At 43.6% G+C, this 21,440-nt stretch overlaps 2 protein-coding genes across 3 annotated transcripts; one reads left to right on the top strand and one right to left on the bottom strand.

Moving 5' to 3' along the window:
• Window positions 1-1,503: 1,503 nt before the first annotated feature.
• si:ch211-218c6.8 (apoptosis facilitator Bcl-2-like protein 14) lies at window positions 1,504-13,454 on the top strand. Of its 2 annotated transcripts, none has more exons than XM_029667468.2 (6): window positions 1,504-1,617; window positions 3,961-4,258; window positions 4,790-4,915; window positions 5,681-5,739; window positions 12,246-12,551; window positions 12,718-13,454. In XM_029667468.2, exons 2-6 carry the CDS (start codon window positions 4,009-4,011, stop codon window positions 12,748-12,750), a joined length of 774 nt encoding a protein of 257 aa, XP_029523328.2. In that variant the 5' UTR covers window positions 1,504-1,617; window positions 3,961-4,008; the 3' UTR covers window positions 12,751-13,454. The 2 variants fall into 2 exon arrangements, with proteins under 2 accessions (XP_029523328.2, XP_029523327.2); XM_029667467.2 differs by having other exon boundaries at window positions 4,787-4,915.
• On the bottom strand, window positions 13,425-21,440 carry tph2 (tryptophan hydroxylase 2 (tryptophan 5-monooxygenase)). Its single transcript, XM_029667466.2, has 11 exons — window positions 21,251-21,440; window positions 20,323-20,466; window positions 20,061-20,244; window positions 18,030-18,130; window positions 17,210-17,277; window positions 16,795-16,991; window positions 16,339-16,474; window positions 15,781-15,907; window positions 15,536-15,631; window positions 15,323-15,456; window positions 13,425-14,542 (listed from the first exon to the last, which is right to left on the bottom strand). The coding sequence occupies exons 1-11, from the start codon at window positions 21,437-21,439 to the stop codon at window positions 14,368-14,370; spliced, it is 1,551 nt and encodes a 516-aa protein (XP_029523326.1). The 5' UTR covers window position 21,440; the 3' UTR covers window positions 13,425-14,367.

Raw genomic sequence — 21,440 nt, 5'->3', positions numbered from 1 at the left:
GATCCATACAGGGCTCTGTTAGCTTACAGAGTTACACCACTGCATCATGGGCTGTTGCCTGCTGAGCTCCTGATGGGCAGGAGGCTGCGCTCTCCATTACCTGTCTCGCTGGCTCAGTTGGCCTAACAGGAAGGTCTTCGCTAAGAGGGACAAATGACTGAAACAATCACAAACTGGAGACTTTTATCAGAGACACCGTGCTAATCCACATTGTGTGGAGGAGCAACACCGTGTGTTGATTACAAACTCAAAGACACCAGCAATAGTGCTGAGGAAAGCAGATGCCCCACGCTCCTATGTGGTGGACACAGGCTCAGAGGAGGTACGAAGGAACAAAACACACCTCAGAGCTCTTCCAGATCTACCAGCCACACAGACTGAGGCCAAAGACAATGCACAAAAATAGAGGGAAGGAGAGAGCATTCTCACAGAGCCACAAGCTCACCCAAAAGGGGATGTGAAGCCACCAGAGTGGCTGAAATACTGTTGGGGACCATACCCAGCAAAAAGAGACTGTACCTAAGTTAATGCATAGGAGTTCAGACTGTGTAATTGAATGCTTTCATACTATTTCAGGATGTGGTGTTAAAGAGAATAACACTGGCTTCCAATTCAGTTATGCTCCTGTGGTTATGAATGTTGAATTCTTGTTAATTTGAGAGGGAGGACGTAATAGGATGGCCCTTGTGGGTATCCGTACCTATGTATGACATGCGCAGACTAGGCTAGTAAACATGCTGAAGCTAGAACCTTGTTGTCGTGCCTCCTTATTTTAGATGATACTACAGTAAGAGCTTTTGTCCCCAAACGAAAGCAGTGTAAAAATTGTAAAGAATTTGGCCATGTTTCAAGTGTGTGCAGATGGATGGAGTATACTGAAGAACGGTGTGTAGAAGGACTACAGTGTTGCAAGGGTGGTGGGGATCATGATCACAAGATCCTGGAGTGCCCTGTAAAAGCCTATTTATGCTTGATCTGAAAATGTGGTCGGAGGCTCCGTATGGAGGGTGTGATGCAATTGTAGAGCCTCTGGAGGCATGCAGAGGCCAAGTTGAGCTCAGTACCGCATCGCTGTGTGCCTCTCAAATGTTGTAACGATCCAGAGGGCAAACGTTTTTGGGAGTTAACGATTTCACATCTAAAGACTTGCAAGGGGTACAAGCGCCGGAATACGGCCCACCCTCCCAGGCTCCCCTTGAGCCTGTGGAGGGATCTGATATAACCTATTTTTTAACAGAAAGGTTGTTTGATTTAGTATATTTTTATTTTATTTGTTTTTGGTAGTTTGTTCCGTTTTTGGGGGAGAATCCTGTTTCCACCCCGCACAGTAGGTGCACATGAAATTCTGTGAACGCCAATATAACATAGAAGAGGAAAAACCTCGAAGAGCCATACCAGACTCTAAAGTCTGGAGGACATGAGAGTTCGGTGTTAGCCAGACTAGAGGAACGCGCCCAAAAAATATAGTTCATCACATCCAGGGGGTGGCAGTACAGAGTAGTTTTCACCAGAAAAGTGTAGGAGGAAGTAGAATGTCCCGTTATGAATCTCAAATCTAGTTATGGTTCCTTATTCAAGGTGAAAGCATCATCATATATTTGCTGAAAGAATTTATAGGTAAGTGTGTTTACGGTTTAGCCTACTATTTGTATGCTTTTGGTTTTCTGTCGATGTTATTTGTGTAGACTGTCCTACAGCCACATCGATTTTTCAGTCAAAGAACTTTGAAAACGAGAAAGTGATTACTCCATTATTACAGTGAAAGTAACCTTATTTACTCAAGTAGGTAACCCACGTTCGCTGTCTGTAACCGAGCAGCAAATTATTTAGCCTACGTGGCATACTGTATGGCTACAGTAAGTATATTTTTGCATAAGCAATCACCTGTAAAGTTTATGCGCTATTTGACTTTCACCATGAAAGTGAAACTAACTTGATGTGAAACAATTCATAACTCCCTGAAGCTGGTAGTATGGTGAACCAAAATGAGAAAACGAAGGCTAAAACAAATAAAATAACATAAAATAAAGTTTGTCCACCACCAGTGGCGTGTATTCTTGCATAACAGGCTTCCCCAAATATTTGACCTATAAAATTATCTATCTTTGGTCTCTGTGTTTTCACAATTTTCACCGGAAAAATCACCCGAGCGAGGGAAACAGCGCCCCTCTGTCTCAGTATGGGTAGCCCACGTATCTGATGCTGTCTGGACCAAAAGAGTATGACATGTTGCCGGTGAAGCACTTGATTTGGCCTCCCTTGATAAATAAAATATAAAATAATTAGACAATCAGCGTTGATGTGAGCTCAACTGTGGGTTGTCCTGGCGCAGAAAAACTCCCCGTAAGGGAGGCCAGTTTGAATTTGGCTTCACACCAATCAAATCACATCCGTTTATCTAACCATAAATTAATATATTGTGCCACTGGCCTGAGACGATTGAAGTTCAATATGTAGCCTAGTAGACTCACGTTAACTAGCTAGCTAGTTAGGCTAGCAAGCATTTTAGCTTGGTAGCCTATGAAAACAGAAACTAAAAGTGTACTGTATGACAGCGCCATAGACCGTTTGGCTAACATGACAGAGAGGAGGATGGTATTGGTGTTCAACTAGTCAACAACTAGCATGAGTAAACAATTATTTATTTTTTAATAACATTTTTTTTTTTTTTTACCTTTATTTAACTAGGCAAGTCAGTTAAGAACAAATTCTTATTTTCAATGACGGCCTAGGAACAGTGGGTTAACTACCTGTTCAGTTCCGGTTACTAGTCCAACGCTCTTAACCACTAGACCCTGCGCACACACCAGTGGAGGCTGCTGAGGGGAGGACGGCTTATAGTAATGGCTGGGATGGAGTCAATGTAACATTATCAAACACATGGAAACCACATGTTTGATACTCATTACTATGAGCTGTCCTCCCCTCAGCAGCCTCCACTGACACACACACACACACACACAGCCCGAAATCAGTAGGCCTACCATGGACAGCCACGTGATATTTAAGAACATCGATTTGACTAAATAGTTTTTGGTATCTTTAAGTTTGTTTTCAGTGTATTAAACTAAGCATATGTAGCCTAGTTGATTTGATGATGTTTAAGTTGAAACGTTGCTGGATAGTGGAGGCAGTGCTCCTGTTGTCTTTGTTCTGACTTGCGGTAACTCCCTGATCAGTAGTAGTTTAGTAAACTGTCGAAAACATTAACTTTCTTGACCATGCTGCAGGTCATGTAACTGTTTAATGCAATATTTGCTTTGTGGATATCAAATCAAATCACATTTTATTTGTCACATACACATGGTTAGCAGATGTTAATGCGAGTGTAGCGAAATGCTTGTGTTTCTACTTCCGACAATGCAGTAATAACCAACAAGTAATCTAACTAACAATTCCAAAACTACTGTTTTGCAGTAGATGTTGCTCTCCAGTTTTGTGATGAAACAAAAATAGTTGTAGTTATTCTGCCACTGTGTGTTGTCTTTTTGTTGTCTCGACCTTATTGTACTGTACATCACGGCGGCGTACGAATGAATGGGTTATAGGGAGAACAAAGCAATTATCACCACATAGGTTGTAATATGGATTTTTTTTTTGCTGCCTCGGCTTGGCTTCCCTAGTGATTTTGCCCACGCGCTGCCACTGTCCACCACAGCCTTCAGGGAGACTAATTTTGCACTGTTTGGTGTTGTTCGGTCCTGGGGACCCACATGCTGTGTAACATTTTGTTCCAGCCCAGTAATATGTCACACCTGATTCCACTTTATTATTTGAATCAGATGTTAATAGCCTACCCTGCTGTGCTGGAACAAAACCGTGCACTGTCTGTGGGTCCCCCAGAATGATTATTGAAGAGGGAAACGGCGCCTGTTTTATACTAGAGATTATTGTTTTTAAATGGTTAGCGACCAACGTAAGTCAACATGACATTTCTTAATGTTTTCTTTAATTCTGCAGATCCTGCAGTGTTCCAGGCTGTCAGGTTGTGTGTGGCGTGGCAGTGAGATGGAGAACCATGCAACAGCAGGGGCCGTGGATGCATGCGGAGTGGACCAACGTAGCGATGAGTATCGACTGCTCATGGCTTACTGTGGCAAAAGGAAGAGGCAGCGGTCTGGCCCAATGCCTCAATGTCAAGGCCTCATTCAAAAAGAAGGTCCTCCTCCATCCAGACATAATGCTAGATTTTATGACACCGGTCCCATACACTACAAATTAGGAGGTTGTGCTCCGTCCAGACATGGCCCAGTGGCAGGTAAGAGGTAGTTGAAAACAGTGGTGGTGGAAAAGGGAGCAACAAAGACCGGGGGGGGGGGGGGGGTATCCACACCTAGTATCTATACAGTTACAGGTATGGAACATTCTGTGGAGCTATAGGAGGACACACTCATTATAATGGCTGGAATGGAACAGAACCTGTGGTTTCCTTATGTTTGATACCGTTCTATTGATTCCATTCCAACCGTTACAATTATCCCGGCCTCCTATAGATATTCTCACCAGCCTCCTCTGGTGCGGAACCGTAGAATATTATATGTCAAATATATGGATTGATCACAGAATATTGTGCTACTTAGAACATACACATTTATGTAACCCCTGCAACTAAAAACACTGTGTGTGGGTGGTGTGTGTGTGGGTGGTGTGTGTGCGTGGCGTGCGTGTGGGTGGGTGGTGGGTGGTGTGTGTGTGCGTGTGGGTGGGTGGTGTGTGTGTGGGTGGGTGGCTGGTGTGTGCGTGCGTGTGGGTGGTGTGTGGGTGGGTGGGTGGTGTGTGTGTAAAGCAGCTACTGGAGCTGCAGGAGGAGAGGGCAATACCTTGAATGGAGTAGCAGACAGGTTGACTCAGATTGCAGACTCTGTGCAGATCACAACAGACGACATAGAGTCAGACGGGACAGAGGATCAACATGGTGGGTCTCTTTCACACTTATAACAATAACGTTTATGATGATAAATGGATTCGATCTATTAAAGGTGCTATTAAAGGTGCTATTAAAGCTGCATTGTAATTTCAGAAAATGGCCGTAATATATGTGCAGTAATAGTGGAATTATAGTGTTTCACAGTATTACTTACCGGCCAGTGTTGTGATTGGCTGTGATATTCGACTATTGATTTCTCCCGCCGGAGCGGCATCTGTTGTCAAAATGGGATGGCTGTGTGGCTGTGTTATCTAGTGGAAAATGGTTCAAGCGGCCAATGTAGAAGTCACTCTGTCATTTCCTGGTTGCAAAAATTCTACACTGTTCAATTTCAGTTTATGTAAGAAATCAAGCACTGAGTCGTGTAGGGAATCATTGTACCATCTAAATCGCTGAGAAATATATTTTTCAATAACAAAAAATATATTTTTATAGCTGTTTGAAGCTGGTGGACCAAAACCGAAAGTAAAAGGCTCAAGCGTGAGTTTCCACCATGTTACGGGGAAATAGGATGTGGGTAGGGGGAGATGTGTTTTGAATGCAGCCAAGTGCTGTTGCAATTTACCTAGCTTCCACATAGGGGAGCCATTCTGAGAAATGATATGTGTAGCACCTTTAAGTGATTTTCCTTACAGTTGTAGCTTTCAAAGTACTGCAATGCAATGATTTGCATAAAGTTGAACTTGAACTTAGTGCCTTTCTGATGCCGCAGATGTGAATGGACAGTTACTGATTGGTTTTGTCTCCCTGCAGATGTCATCCGAAGACTAGTGGAGTTGCTGAAGGTGTCTGGAGACAAGCTGAATGAGGAGGTGTGTGTGTCTTTTCATGGGGAGAAAGGGGAAGGGTTTCAAATGCAATTGGACTACCCATTACAAATAAAATCTTATTTGTCACATGCGCGGAATACAACTGGTGTCGACCTTACAGTGAAATCCTGAATACAACTGGTGTCGACCTTACAGTGAAATGCTGAATACAACTGGTGTAGACCTTACAGTGAAATGCTGAATACAACTGGTGTCGACCTTACAGTGAAATGCTGAATACAACTGGTGTGGACCTTACAGTGAAATGCTGAATACAACTGGTGTAGACCTTACAGTGAAATGCTGAATACAACTGGTGTGGACCTTACAGTGAAATGCTGAATACAACTGGTGTAGACCTTACAGTGAAATGCTGAATACAACTGGTGTAGACCTTACAGTGAAATGCTTACTTACAAACCCTTTACCAACAATGCTGTTCAAGAAATAGAGCTAAGAAACTAAAGTTTTTTTTTTTTAAATCAAAAAGTAACAAAAGATATTTACAAAATAATACTAAGGCTATATACAGGGGGCACCGGTACCGAGTCAGTGGGGTACAGGTTAATCGAGGTCATTTGTAAAGTGACAGTGCATAGATAATGAACAGCGAGTAGCAGCAGTGTAAAAACAAAGGGATGCAATGTAAATAGTCCAGTGGCCATTTGATTAGTTGTTCAGAAGTCTTGTGGCTTTGGGGTTCTAGCTGTTATAAGGAGCCTTTTGGTCCTAGACTTGGCGCTCCAGTACCGCTTGCCGTGCGGTAGCAGAGACGACAGTCTATGACTTTGATTACTGGAGTCTTTGACAATTTTTGGGGGCCTTCCTCTGACACTGCCTAGTATATAGGTCCAGGATGTCAGGAAGCTTTGCCTCTTCCGTCGCGACGTCCCCCGAAGGCCCTTCTGCTATCCTGCTAGCCTCGGCCCACTAGCTGTCTGAATCGCCGTGTCTCCAGCTCGCCAAGCTACTCACTGGATCCTATGATCACTAGTCTATGCATGCCTCTCCCTAATGTCAATATGCCTTGTCCATTGCTGTTTTGGTTTATGATTATTGTCTTATTTCACTGTAGCGCCTCCAGCCCTGCTCAATATACACTGCTCAAAAAAATAAAGGGAACACTAAAATAACACATCCTAGATCTGAATGAAATATTCTTATTAAATACTTTTTCTTTACATAGTTGAATGTGCTGACAACAAAATCACACAAAAATTATCAATGGAAATCAAATTTATCAACCCATGGAGGTCTGGATTTGGAGTCACACTCAAAATTAAAGTGGAAAACCACACTACAGGCTTATCCAACTTTGATGTAATGTCCTTAAAACAAGTCAAAATGAGGCTCAGTAGTGTGTGTGGCCTCCACGTGCCTGTATGACCTCCCTACAACGCCTGGGCATTCTCCTGATAAGGTGGCGGATGGTCTCCTGAGGGATCTCCTCCCAGACCTGGACTAAAGCATCCGCCAACTCCTGGACAGTCTGTGGTGCAACGTGGCGTTGGTGGATGGAGCCGAGACATGATGTCCCAGATGTGCTCAATTGGATTCAGGTCTGGGGAACGGGCGGGCCAGTAGCATCAATGCCTTCCTCTTGCAGGAACTGCTGACACACTCCAGCCACATGAGGTCTAGTATTGTCTTGTATTAGGAGGAACCCAGGGCCAACCTCACCAGCATATGATCTCACAAGGGGTCTGAGGATCTCATCTCGATACCTAATGGCAGTCAGGCTACCTCTGGCGAGCACATGGAGGGCTGTGCGGCCCCCCCAAAGAAATGCCACCCCACACCATGACTGACCCACCGCCAAACCGGTCATGCTGGAGGATGTTGCAGGCAGCAGAACGTTCTCCACGGCGTCTCCAGACTGTCACGTCTGTCACATGTGCTCAGTGTGAACCTGCTTTCATCTGTGAAGAGCACAGGGCGCCAGTGGCGAATTTGCCAATCTTGGTGTTCTCTGGCAAATGCCAAACGTGCTGCACGGTGTTGGGCTGTAAGCACAACCCCCACCTGTGGACGTCGGGCCCTCATACCACCCTCATGGAGTCTGTTTCTGACCGTTTGAGCAGACACATGCACATTTGTGGCCTGCTGGAGGTCATTTTGCAGGGCTCTGGCAGTGCTCCTCCTGCTCCTCCTTGCACAAAGGCGGAGGTAGCGGTCCTGCTGTTGGGTTGTTGCCCTCCTACGGCCTCCTCCACGTCTCCTGATGTACTGGCCTGTCTCCTGGTAGCGCCTCCATGCTCTGGACACTACGCTGACAGACACAGCAAACCTTCTTGCCACAGCTCGCATTGATGTGCCATCCTGGATGAGCTGCACTACCTGAGCCACTTGTGTGGGTTGTAGACTCCGTCTCATGCTACCACTAGAGTGAAAGCACCGCCAGCATTCAAAAGTGACCAAAACATCAGCCAGGAAGCATAGGAACAGAGATGTGGTCTGGTCTGGTAATTGCCTATAATTTCCACCTGTTGTCTATTCCATTTGCACAACAGCATGTGAAATTTATTGTCAATAAGTGTTGCTTCCTAAGTGGACAGTTTGATTTCACAGAAGTGTGATTGGCTTGGAGTTACATTGTGTTGTTTAAGTGTTCCCTTTATTTTTTTGAGCATTATATATATATATATATATATTTTTTTTTATATATATATATATATATATATTTTTTTTCTCACCTTTATTTAACCAGGTAAGCTAGTTGAGAACACGTTCTCATTTGCAACTGCGACCTGGCCAAGATAAAGCATAGCAGTTCGATACATACAACAACACAGAGTTACACATGCAATGAACAAAACATACAGTCAATAATACAGTAGAAAAAAAGTATATATACAATGAGTGCAAATAAGGTCAAATAAGGGAGTTAAGGCAATAAATAGGCCATGGTGGCGAAGTAATTACAATATGGCAATTAAACACTGGAATGGTAGATGTGCAAAATATGGATGTGCAAGTAGAGATACTGTGGTGCAAAAGGAGCAAAATAAATAAATACAGTATGGGAATGAGGTAGATAGATGGGCTGTATACAGATGGACTATGAACGGGTGCAGTGATCTGTGAGCTGCTCTGACAGCTGGTTCTTAAAGCTAGTGAGGGAGATGGGAATCTCCAGCTTCAGTGATTTTTTGCAGTTCGTTCCAGTCAGTGGCAGCAGAGAACTGGAAGGAAAGGCGACCAAAGGAGGAATTGGCTTTGGGGGTGGCCAGTGAGATATACCTGCTGGAGCGTGTGCTACGAGTGGGTGCTGCTATGGTGACCAGCGAGCTGAAATAGGACGGGGCTTTGCCTTAGCTAGCCCTTTTGTTCCACCCCCCACACATGTGGTGACCTCACCTGGTTTAAATGGTGCCTCTAGAGACAAAACCTCTCATCGTCACTCAATGCCTAGGTTTACCTCCACTGTATTCACATCCTACCATACCCTTGTATGTACATTATGCCTTGAATCTATTCTTCCACGCCCAGAAATCTTCTCCTTTTACTCTTTTTTCCTGAAAGCACTAGACGACCAGTTCTTATAGCCTTTAGCCATACCCTTATCCTCCTCCTCCTCTTTCCATCTGGTGATGTAGAGGATAACCCAGGCCCTGCAGCACCTAGCTCCACTCCCATTCCACAGGTGCTCTCATTTGTTGACTTCTGTAACCGTAAAAGCCTTGGTTTCATGCATGTTAACATTAGAAGCCTCCTCCCTAACTTTGTTTTATTAGCACACTTTAGCACACTCCGTCAACCCGGATGTCCTAGGCTTGTCTGAATCCTGGCTTAGGAAGGCCACCAAAAATCCTGACATTTCCATCCCTAACTATAACATTTTCCGACAAGATAAAACTGCCAAGGGGGGTGAAGTTGCAATCTACTGCAGAGAAATCCTGCAGAGTTCGGTCATACTATCCAGGTCTGTGCCCAAACAATTCGAGCTTCTACTTAAAAAAAAAGTGCTTTCCACCTGGCTACCCCTACCCCGGCCAACATCTCAGCACCTTCTGCAGCAACTTGCCCAAGCCCCACCCCGCTTCTCCTTCACCCAAATCCACACAGCTGATGTTCTGAAAGAGCTGCAAAATCTGGATCCCTACAAATCAGCTGGGCTAGACAATCTGGACCCTCTCTTTCTAAAATTATCCGTTGAAATTGTTGCAACCCCTATTACTAGCCTGCTCAACCTCTCTTTTGTATTGTCTGAGATCCCCAATGATTGGAAAGCTGCCACGGTCATCCCGCGGTCATCCCCCTCTTCAAAGGGGGAGACACTCTAGACCCAAACTGTTATAGACCTAAAATCTTCGAAAGCCAAGTTAACAAACAGATCACCGACCATTTCGAATCCCACCGTACCTTCTCCACTATACAATATGGTTTCCGAGTTGGCCATGGGTGCACCTCAGCCACGCTCAAGGTCCTAAACGATATCATAACCGCCATCGATAAAAGACAGTACTGTGCAGCTGTCTTCATCGACCTGGCCAAGGCTTTCGACTCTGTCAATCACTGCATTCTTATTGGCAGACTCAATAGCCTTCACTTCTCAAATGACTGCCTCGCCTGGTTCACCAACTACTTCTCTGATAGAGTTCAGTGTGTCAAATTGGTGGACCTCTGGCAGTCTCTATGGGGGTGTGGGGTGCCACAGGGTTCGATTCTCGGGCCGACTCTTTTCTCTGTATATATCAGTGATGTCGCTCTTGCTGCTGGTGATTCTCTGATCCACCTCTACGCAGATGACACCATTCTGTATACATCTGACCCTTATTTGGACACTGTGCAAAACCTCCAAACGAGCTTCAATGCCATACAACACTCCTTCCATGGCCTCCAACTGCTTTAGTAAAACTAAATGCATGCTCTTCAACCGCTCTGCCCGCACCCTCCCACCCGACTAGCATCACTACTCTGGACAGTTCTGACTTAGAATATGTGGAAAACTACAAATAACTAGGTGTCTGGTTAGACTGTAAGCTCACCTTCCAGACTCACATTAAGCATCTCCAATCCAAAATTAAATCTAGAATCGGCGTCCTATTTCGCAACAAAGCCTCCTTCACTCATGCTGCCAAACATACCCTCGTAAAACTGACTATCCTACCGATCCCTGACTTCGGCGATGTAATTTACAAAATAGCCTCCAACACTCTACTCAGAAAATTGGGTGTAGTCTATCACAGTGAAATCCGTTTTGTCACCAAAGCCCCATATACTACCCACCACTACGACCTGTATGCTCACGTTGGCTGGCCCTCACTGCATATTCGTCGCCAAACCCACTGGCTCCAGGTCATCTATAAGTCTATGTTAGGTAAAGCCCCACCTTATCTCAGCTCATTGGTCACCATAGCAACACCCACCCATAGCACACGCTCCAGCAGGTGTATTTCACTGGTCATCCCCAAAGCCAACACTTCCTTTGGCCGCCTTTCCTTCCAGTTCTCTGCTGTCAATGACTGGAATGAATTGAAAAAATCACTGGAGCAGAAGTCTTATATCTCCCTCTTTAATTTTATGCATCAGCTGCAGCTTACCGATCACTGTACCTGTACACATCCAATCTGTAAATAGCACACCCAACTACCTCATCCCCATATTGTTACTTGCACATCGTCATCTGCACATCTATCACTCCAGTGTTAATGCTAGATTGTAATTATTTCGCTTCCATTGCCTATTTATTGCCTTACCTCCCTACTCTTCTACATTTGCGAACACTGTACATAGATTTGTCTATTGTGTTATTGACTGTACGTTTGTTTATGTGTAACTCTGTGTTGTTGTTTTTGTCACACTGCTTTGCTTTATCTTGACCAGGTCGCAGTTGTAATTGAGAACTTGTTCTCAACTGGCCTACCTGGTTAAATAAAGGTGAAATAAATAAAAAATGCAAAAGTGATGTACTGGGCCGTACGCACTACCCTCTGTAGCGCCTTACGGTTAGATGCCATACCAGGTGGTGATGCAACCGGTCAGGATGCTCTCAATGGTGCAGCTGTATAACTTTTTGAGGATCTGGGGACCCATGCCAAATCTTTTCAGTCTCCTGAGGGGAAAAGGTGTTGTCATGCCTGCTTCACAACTGTCTTGATGTGTTTGGACCATGATAGTTCGTTGGTGATGTGGACACCAAGGAACTTGAAACTCTCGACCTGCTCCACTACAGCCCTGTTGATGTTAATGCGGGCCTGTTTGACCCTCCTTTTCCTGTAGTCCACGATCAGCTCCATTTATCACCACAAGATGTCCTTGTTCCATAGTCAAACATCCCTTGACTCTCATTAACAGTATATAGTACTCTATATATTACGAATGCAAAAATACCAAATACGGTATAAGGCTCTGTCCAAGACCAGGTACAGTACACTCTTCTTTCACAATTATGTGTTCAAATGTCTCCCTTCCTCTCAACTCCCTCTACCCAAACTCTTGCTGACCTCACCCTCCCGGCACCCTCCTTCCCCGTCCTTTCACCCTCCCTCCACCCTCCCCCATCTCAGATCATGAGTAACCACATCTTGCAGAGGCACCTCCAGACTTCCTTCACTTACAGTCTGTTTGAGACGGTGACCTCCACCCTGCTCCAGGGAGTGACGGGGGTAGAGAGTGATGGTCCTGTAGCCCGGACAGGCTGCCCTGCCCCTGAGAAGGAGGAGAGGGTCCAGAGGGAGAAGATTGCCCTGGCCTGCGAGGTGACTAGCAAGCTATCTGCCCTGGACCTCCACCCCATGAGCCGGGCCATGGGCTTTGGGACACGCTACCTCCAGGAGCACCACACGGCCTGGGTGAAGAAACACGGGGGCTGGGTGAGTACTGCAGAACCAGAGCAGGGTCGTCTGTCAGGAGAGTGTCAGGGGAATAGCAGCTTAAAGTGGATGATATTCCTAAATGAGAGAAAAGATAGAAAAATGAACAGGGGAAAACAATGTATTGTTTTCTACATTCTGTAATTCTGTCTTTTCTTCCTTCCAGAATAACGTGTTTGACAGTGAAGACACTGATTAGACCTGCCAGGCATTTCAGCTGCTTCAACCAGCCATGGGAACCCATTTACATTTTGCTGAATATTACATGTTTAATTTGCTCCTAAAACTATGGATTCACTTACTGTACTTACATGAATAAGGCTGTTTCTTACTGAAACTGACTGCATTTTGTTCATGTTAAAGAGATCCTTCAAAAGTTATGTACTGTTAGATACTGAACATTGGTCCCAATTTAGACTTGAAATAAACAGACTTAACATGGACTTAAGTCGTTAAAACATGGACTAAAGTATTTTTTTTATTGACTTAAGTCCATGTTAAGTCACCTTATCTGAAGTTTTTAAATATTAGGGCCTATACTGAATGTATAGCTTTCAAGATGTTTGGGTTTATCTTAACCTCTAAAATGACATTGAACCTGTGATTTATGAATGAACTGCTCAGTGTGGATGATCAATGAATTGCCTTGAAATGGTTGTATGTGGGGATAAATCTAATGGTTAATACATTTCTGCAGCCAGTATGTGATGAAAGTAACAATCATCATCTTTAGATTGTTAGTTTTGGAAATTGTGTATGAACCTCTATCCCACAAACAGTTTTTTTTATATTACAACATAAAGTCGTGTTAGTGGGATATGTTGCTATTTCAGTGGTGTTACTGTGATAAAGTACAAATTATTTGATACCATAAAGGAATTAAAGATTTATTTTATCATTTAATAGTCATTCATTTGTATTCTTTTGAATATAATTGTCTTCCTCTTTGTAAAGCTGTGAATGAAGACTATACATTTGCAATGTGCAGTGAAAACAGTATAGTAGAACGATACATGAAAGCAAAAGCACAGAGATTCCAAATGGAACATTACATCAGTTACCTCATCAGAGAGAATAAACCATTCCAGTCCTAGCATAACATGTATACATATACTTACAACATTAAGGCCAAAGAAGCCTGACATTAAAAATATTAGAACAGTGATTCTCTTTTCCTAATTTGTATTGTATTTGAATTACATTTGAGACATTTCTTTATTTCAAAGCAAATGGCAGCCGAGTTACATTTGACATATTTGCGACACATTTCGACTGCATAACAATGCAATACTTATGAATATCCTGTTGTATTCTTCACATTTGATGCACTGTACAGAATAAGTCAAAAAATATCTCTGAATTTCCCCCAACAATTTCAAATACTATATATTTCAAGTATATAAACATATCCATATATTTTCTGTATTATACTCTATCCCTCTTAAACTCAACTCTGAACGTGAAGCCAGTTCCACTGCATTTTTTTATTTGTTCCCCTCTAATCAGGGACTGATTTAGACAGGTGTAATTATCAGGTAGAACAGAAAACCAGCAGCCTCCGGACCTCGTAGGGTCAGAGTTGAATACCTCTGCTCTATACAATAAACTCTGAGTGGAAAATAGATCTGATTTATTTTTCATGTCACTTCAAACATGTTATTTATGTTTTAAGTGTAACTTACTATTTTATCTATTTTTATTTTAAGAGATATCTGTGCACTGTACAGGTCATGTCTGTTTCATTTCCACAAAGATGTTATATTCAACAAGATAAGTAACATATTTCCAAGATAAGTATGCCCAAGATACACAACTGCTATATTCCCAGGTATGTGTTCATCTTGCCCAGGGCATCACACACGGTGTTGAGGTCACTGCGAAGGTCCTGCACCACATTCTCAATGCTCCTGGTGTCCTTCAGCAGGTCTATGCTCTGGGTGTAGGGGTTGTAGTACACTGAGAACGGCCTCTTGATCGTCTTGGCAAACTCCCTGTTGGTAGAAGGAATATACCTGACTGCAAAGAGGAGTTACTCCAGTGGACTCCTGTCTTGTCAGCATGTAACCTACTAAACCAGTGGACTCCTGTCTTGTCAGCATGTAACCTACTAAACCAGTGGACTCCTGTCTTGTCAGCATGTAATCTACTAAACCAGTGGACTCCTGTCTTGTCAGCATGTAACCTACTAAACCAGTGGACTCCTGTCTTGTCAGCATGTAACCTACTAAACCAGTGGACTCCTGTCTTGTCAGCATGTAACCTACTAAACCAGTGGACTCCTGTCTTGTCAGCATGTAACCTACTAAACTAGTGGACTCCTGTCTTGTCAGCATGTAACCTACTAAACCAGTGGACTCCTGTCTTGTCAGCATGTAACCTACTAAACCAGTGGACTCCTGTCTTGTCAGCATGTAACCTACTAAACCAGTGGACTCCTGTCTTGTCAGCATGTAACCTACTAAACTAGTGGACTCCTGTCTCGTCAGCATGTAACCTACTAAATCAGAGCATGCAGTTTTTAGCAGCAATTTGAATAACTTTGTCCTGATTCCTAGACACTCATATTCAGTATATGTGGCCCATGTGGGAATCAAACACACAACCTTCATGTCCTAGGATGGTCTGGCCTAGCGGTTTAAGTCGCTGCCTCCAGAACACATATACTGCTGCAAAATGGGTTTCAAACAAATAATTGTGAGAGGAGTGGCACTGCCCCAATCCTTAAAAATAAACTGTTATCCATTAAGCCATTGGGTTGCCCTTAGTTTTACCTCATCTTCTCTTTGGCTTCTTCAAAGCTGTCAGAGACAAAGTAGACCTCCTGGAAGGTTGTGATGAGGCACTCCTGGTAGCAGGTGGTCCCAGGGTCAAACATCTTCACTGAGGCTTTGTCAGACAGGGCATGCTGTGAGGAAATAATCAGCCTGTCACTGAGGTGTCACTCAGTGTGTGTGTGTGTGTGTGTGTGTGTGTTTGCGCTTTACCTTCAGCTCTCCAATAGATGACAGCAAACCTGCACCATAGGCCCTCAGCTGGCCGTCTTGTTTGCACAAGCCGAACTCAATGGTGAAGAAATAACACTGTCAACAGCATAGAACAAAACAGTCAGTAAGCCTTTATTTTTTTTAAATATCAAAGTAACAAAATTCAAATCGCTTATTTTTGTATTCTTTTTCTTTTTTTTACAAATCACCCTGCATTAGGTGCATTATCAGGGTGTTGTACTCACGGTGGCTAGTTTCTGTACGTCCTCGTCAGATGCCCCTAGAGATGCCAGGCCTATCTCCTGGGAGAACTGGGCGAACTTGGGGTCGGCCAGGAGCGGAACATGACCGAGCAGCTCATGACACGTGTCCCTGTATCCAGATATCAGATAATATTCTGATATCATTAGATATGGGCTATTGAAATGCAAACGGCATCTATCGAAACTAAGAATATGCTACAGACTAAACTCCCCATTATCGTTATCCCCTCTCTCTTTCTCTCCTGTTATCGTTATCCATCTCTCTCTCCCTCTCGAATAATCATACAATCGTTTATTTTACTTTGATGTTGAGTGCTTCAGTTTGAACAAGTAATGCGATGCCAAGTGCTGTGAAACTGGAAACATGTTATACCTCTGGTGATGATGTACTCACGGTTCGGGTGTGTAGAGCGGGTCAGTGCTGTGAAACTGGAAACATGTTATACCTCTGGTGATGATGTACTCACGGTTCGGGTGTGTAGAGCGGGTCAGTGCTGTGAAACTGGAAACATGTTATACCTCTGGTGATGATGTACTCACGGTTCGGGTGTGTAGAGCGGGTCAGTGCTGTGCCGGACATATTGAGTACAGTTAAACACCCGGTAAGCCAGACCGGCCAGGAAGTCCCGAGGAGACAGGTATCCTGCCACGGGCCTCACTGTGAACCCAGACGTCTCTGAAACAGTCACACACAAACAACAGGATCAATATATGATCATTATGGCCAATGCCTTTAAGGAACTTTGAAGGAAGGAAATGTCTTCTTCTTTGGACCTGAAGTTTCAATGACAGATGTGTTTTTTTAGGGTCAGCCTGAGGTTACACAGGTGAGACTGACAATGTTAGTGAGGATGAACGTGTTACCAAACTATCTGAGGCTGATTCAGTCTTGCTGTTATGAGTGAATGTGTTATGGTTCTACTGTACACTGATAATCGTGACAACAATGTGCTGTTACAGTCATCAGGGTTGTTAGAGGTATTCATAGGCCTATACCTTTCAAGAACAGGGACACGTCCTCCAGTTGGGGGATGTTGTCCTCCCGATACCCACAATGCTTAGTGAGCAGGGGGAGGTTCTTCAGGTACTCTCTACAGGCGTGTGTGGGGTAGAGCTTGGTGAGCTCCCTGTACACCACACCCCAGGTCCTCACCTCCTCTAGGGTGTACTTGATGTGAGGGATAGGCTGGCCACTAGGGAATGGAGGTGGATGCAGATAAGGATATAACCACACTTATATTACACTCTTTTATTATATCATATGCACACTGAGCTGTTATTTGTTATGTGTATTTACATTGTAATACCAACTAAATAGTGTGCTAACACTGCAATTAGTATAACAGTACTAATAACAGGTTACCAGAGTGATTCCACAGTAAAGAAAGAGAAGAGAAGAGACTACTCATACTATTTGTAATTCATGGCCATTTCCACAAAGTACTTCCTCCTCTGGCGGTATACGTTATCTTTGAAGCCCTGGAGTCAGAGCAGGGGACCAGAAGTTAGATAAGGAACAGGATCACACAGAGTTATCTATCAAGTCAACCAGCCAACAGTGGTGATATACTGTAGTTCCTGTGAATTCCTTGAGTATTATCAGCACAAATATACATATATTTTTATATATATATAACCATGGAATTATGATCATTAGTTGTACACTGAGTATACCAAACATTAGGAACACCTAATGACTCAGAACAGCCTCAATTCGTAGGAGCATGGACTCTACAAGTTGTCAAAAGTGTTCCACAGAGATGCTGGCCCATGTTGACTCCACTGCTTCCCCACAATTGTGTCAAGTTGGCTGGATGTCCTTTGGGTGGTGGACCATCCTTGATGGTCCAGTGTTGCAGTTCTTGACACACGCCTACTATCACACCCCGTTCAAAGGCACCACTTTTGTCTGGCCCATTCATGGCACACCTACACAATCCATGTCTTCATTTCTGAAGGCTTAACAATCCTTCTTTAACCTGTCTCCTCTCCTTCATCTACACTGATTGAAGTGGATTTAACAAGTGACATCAATAAGGGATCATAGCTTTCACCTGGATTTGCCCGGTCAGTCTACGTCATGGAAAGAGCAGGTCTTAATGTTTTGTATACTCAGTGTATATTAAAACACTATGTATCTAAGTCTTATTTACTTCCTTTGGTCATTCAGTTGAGAGACAATTCTAATTTTGCGATGATGACCCGGCCAAGCAGTGAACACACTAACTTACTGGGTGATCTGCATCAAGCTCTGATCCGTACATCAGCACTCTGTGAGAACACTGGTCGAGCTCTGCAATCTTCTGGGGGAACCAAGGAACTTCCTCCCCATCTAAGGATGCAAACATCATATATATGCAAAATTAAGCATTACACACACACACACACATTATATATACACTACCATTCAAAAGTTTGGGGTCACTTAGAAATGTCCTTGTTTTTTGAAAGAAAAGCAAAAAAAATTGTCCATTAAAATAACATCAAATTGATCGGAAATACAGTGTAGACATTGTTAATGTTGTAAATGACTATTGTAGCTGGAAACGGCTGATTTTTAATGGAATATCTACATAGGCGTGCAGAGGCCATTATCAGCAACCATCACTCCTGTGTTCCAATGGCACGTTGTGTTAGCTAATCCAACTGTATCATTTTAAAAGGCTAATTGATCATTATAAAACCCTTTTGCAATTATGTTAGCACAGCTGAAAACTGTTGTCCTGATTAAAGAAGCAATAAAACTGGCCTTCTTTAGACTAGTTGAGTATCTGGAGCATCAGCATTTGTGGGTTCGATTACAGGCTCAAAATGGCCAGAAACATATAACTTTCTTCTGAAACTCGTCAGTATATTCTTGTTCTGAGAAATGAAGGCTATTCCATATGAGATATTGGCAAGAAACTGAAGATCTTGTACAACGCTGTGTACTACTCTCTTCACAGAACAGCACAAACTGGCCCTAACCAGAATAGAAAGAGGAGTGGGAGGCCCCGGTGCACAACTGAGCAAGAGGACAAGTACATTAGAGTGTCTAGTTTGAGAAACAGACACCTCACAAGTCTTCAACTGACAGCTTCATTAAATAGTACCTGCAAAACACCAGTCTCAACGTCAACAGTGAAGAGGCGACTCCGGGATGCTGGCCTTCTAGGCAGAGTTCCTCTGTCCAGTGTCTGTGTTCTTTTGCCCATCTTAATCTTTAATTTTTATTGGCCAGTCTGAGATATGGCTTTTTCTTTTTAACTCTGCCAAGAAGGCCACCATCCCGGAGTCACCTCTTCACTGTTGACGTTGAGACTGGTGTTTTGAGGGTCTGTCATTTACAACATTAACAATGTCTCCACTGTATTTCTGATCAATATGATGTTATTTTAATGGACAAAACATGTGCTTTTCTTTCAAAACAAGGACATTTCCAAGTGACCCTAAACTTTTGAACGTTAGTGTACACAGGATAAAGCATAACACACACGTCATCTATACACAGGATAAAGCATAACACACACACATCATGTATACACAGGATAAAGCATCACACACACACACACACACACACACACACACACACACACACACACACACACACACACACACACACACACACACACACACACACACACACACACACACACACACACACACAAAACATCATGAATACGCAGGATAAAGCATTACACACACACACATCACATCACACACACACATCATGTATACACAAGATAAAGCATTACACACACACACACACATCATATATACATAGGCATATATACATAGGATAAAGCATTACACACACATCATATATACACAGGGTAAAGCATTACACACATTCAACTGAAGCACTACCTACTCTGAGAATTTCACATACAGCAAGTAGTCATTGATGAACACTCATTCAATAAAATGTCAAAATAGTTTTCACTAGCACTAAATTGTACAAAGAAGAAATGGTCAACAAAAGCACATTTTGTCTGGTTAAAAGTCACTCAGTACTCACAGATCTCCATTCAGATACATTTATACTCCTACAAGATGAGACAACAAACAGAACATAAGATGATATGGATAAGATGTGTACATTCACTCTGAACCATGAACAAAAGCTAAACGTCTTCATGTTCTTGCTGTAAGTCACTCAGTATTCCACATATGCCCATACAGATGTGAATGTTGAACTGAGACCTTAATAAGCTGTGGCTTATGTCCTGAATATGTCCTGAAAAACTATCAAACTGAAAGCCTACAAATCTCCTGGGTCATACCTGCTTCTGTAGACCACTGGTTTTGGGGCGTGTTGAAGGAGATGATATTGACGTGGTCTTTGAGGTGCTCCAGCAGCTCATTAAACTCCTTCTTGCTGCAGCTGCAGTCGGCGTAGATCTCCACCTCTGTAGCGATGCGCTTGGACATCCGCGACTCAATGTGAGCCAGGTTCACATGCTTCTCCTGGAAGAGCAGAGAATAGACAATGAGGAGAGAATGTTGTTGGGGCAGATGGGGTGGAGCAGGACAGTAGATACTCACCTGAAAAAGGCGTAGGGCTTTGACCAGGCAGCCAACCTCGTTCTTCAGAGAGAAAACAACAGCCGTCTTCCCCGACTCCCTGCTCTCCCTGATCTCTTTGTCGGTTGGGTTCTCATCTATTGGACAGAAGGAGGGCCGGCGCGACTGTCGGACAGGGAACAGAAAGTGACACAGACATGTCGATACAGATGACCAGATGTAACCCAATGTGACTGATCAGGTTCAAACAGAATTACCCACTGAGCTAAACCCTAGCTAGGCATAAGCTCAGACAGAAACAGTCTTCGGGTCTCAGGCAAGGTTACTCATCATGCGAGCGGAGGTCACTGAACTACCGTCGCTACACCAGCACATGTCCACCTGTTAACACAATTATTAATACACAATAAACAAGTCAACACAGCACATACAAGATCTGATAGGTGATTGATGCATGAAGATAGAATGTTGATTACCAAACCATTTCCCAAGTGTAGGCCACATTAAAACCAGCCTGAGTATTTCAATCAATAGTCTCACTCAGTGCCTTAAACCATCCGTTCTACTAACACGCCTTCTTATCTTTGACATGACCAGAGAGATGAGCTAGCTAGCCATAAGAACATGTCATGAGAAAGAGGATTTCCTCCCCCTGTGATGGACACTAAGATATGGTTGCCTAGAAAACTGATTAAGTGTGCTTCACACAGAGAAAGAAAGTCCATAGCAATATACAGTCCAGTGGAAAAATAAACAAAATGGTGTGCACTAAATAGTTATCAGGAGAGCCTCAAACCTCAAACAACCAATCAATCAACCCATTCTTCAAGCCATCCATGTATTGCAGACAGTTTAAATTAATGAATCAACCAACCAACCAACCAACCAACCATCCAACTCCTCCATTGCAGAGGACACTAGATCTCATTCCATGCAGTCTTTCACTTACCATCTGTCCCCCGGTATGGTGTTGTTTCTGCTGGTCGAACATGGCCGAGTCCAGAGAGAGCCCCCGCCGGGACCAGTACTTACTGGAGAACATCATCATGGCAGGCTGCATTCTTGGCACTGGCTCTGGGCCACCCCTCTTCTCCGGGCCGCCGCCCCGCTTCCTCAGCTGGGACGACGCCATCACCATG

The sequence above is a fragment of the Oncorhynchus nerka genome, linkage group LG9a, assembly GCF_034236695.1.
Source record: "Oncorhynchus nerka isolate Pitt River linkage group LG9a, Oner_Uvic_2.0, whole genome shotgun sequence".
Lineage (NCBI taxonomy): Eukaryota > Metazoa > Chordata > Actinopteri > Salmoniformes > Salmonidae > Oncorhynchus > Oncorhynchus nerka.
Note: the sequence above shows the minus strand (reverse complement) of the source record. Positions and strands in the feature narration are given on the sequence as shown.

Excerpts from the sequence above, each read along its gene's own strand:
- tph2 (XM_029667466.2), bottom strand. The coding sequence starts at position 21,439 with ATGGTGATGGCGTCGTCCCAGCTGAGGAAGCGGGGCGGCGGCCCGGAG. Across the intron at positions 17,278-18,029 it reads AGCTTGATGCAGATCACCCA|GGCTTCAAAGATAACGTATA; the intron begins GTAAGTTAGTGT and ends CTCTGACTCCAG. Across the intron at positions 16,992-17,209 it reads ATGGCCATGAATTACAAATA|TGGCCAGCCTATCCCTCACA; the intron begins GTATGAGTAGTC and ends TCCATTCCCTAG.
- si:ch211-218c6.8 (XM_029667467.2), top strand. The coding sequence starts at position 4,009 with ATGGAGAACCATGCAACAGCAGGGGCCGTGGATGCATGCGGAGTGGAC. Across the intron at positions 4,259-4,786 it reads CAGACATGGCCCAGTGGCAG|CAGCTACTGGAGCTGCAGGA; the intron begins GTAAGAGGTAGT and ends GTGTGTGTAAAG. Across the intron at positions 12,552-12,717 it reads TGAAGAAACACGGGGGCTGG|AATAACGTGTTTGACAGTGA; the intron begins GTGAGTACTGCA and ends TCTTCCTTCCAG.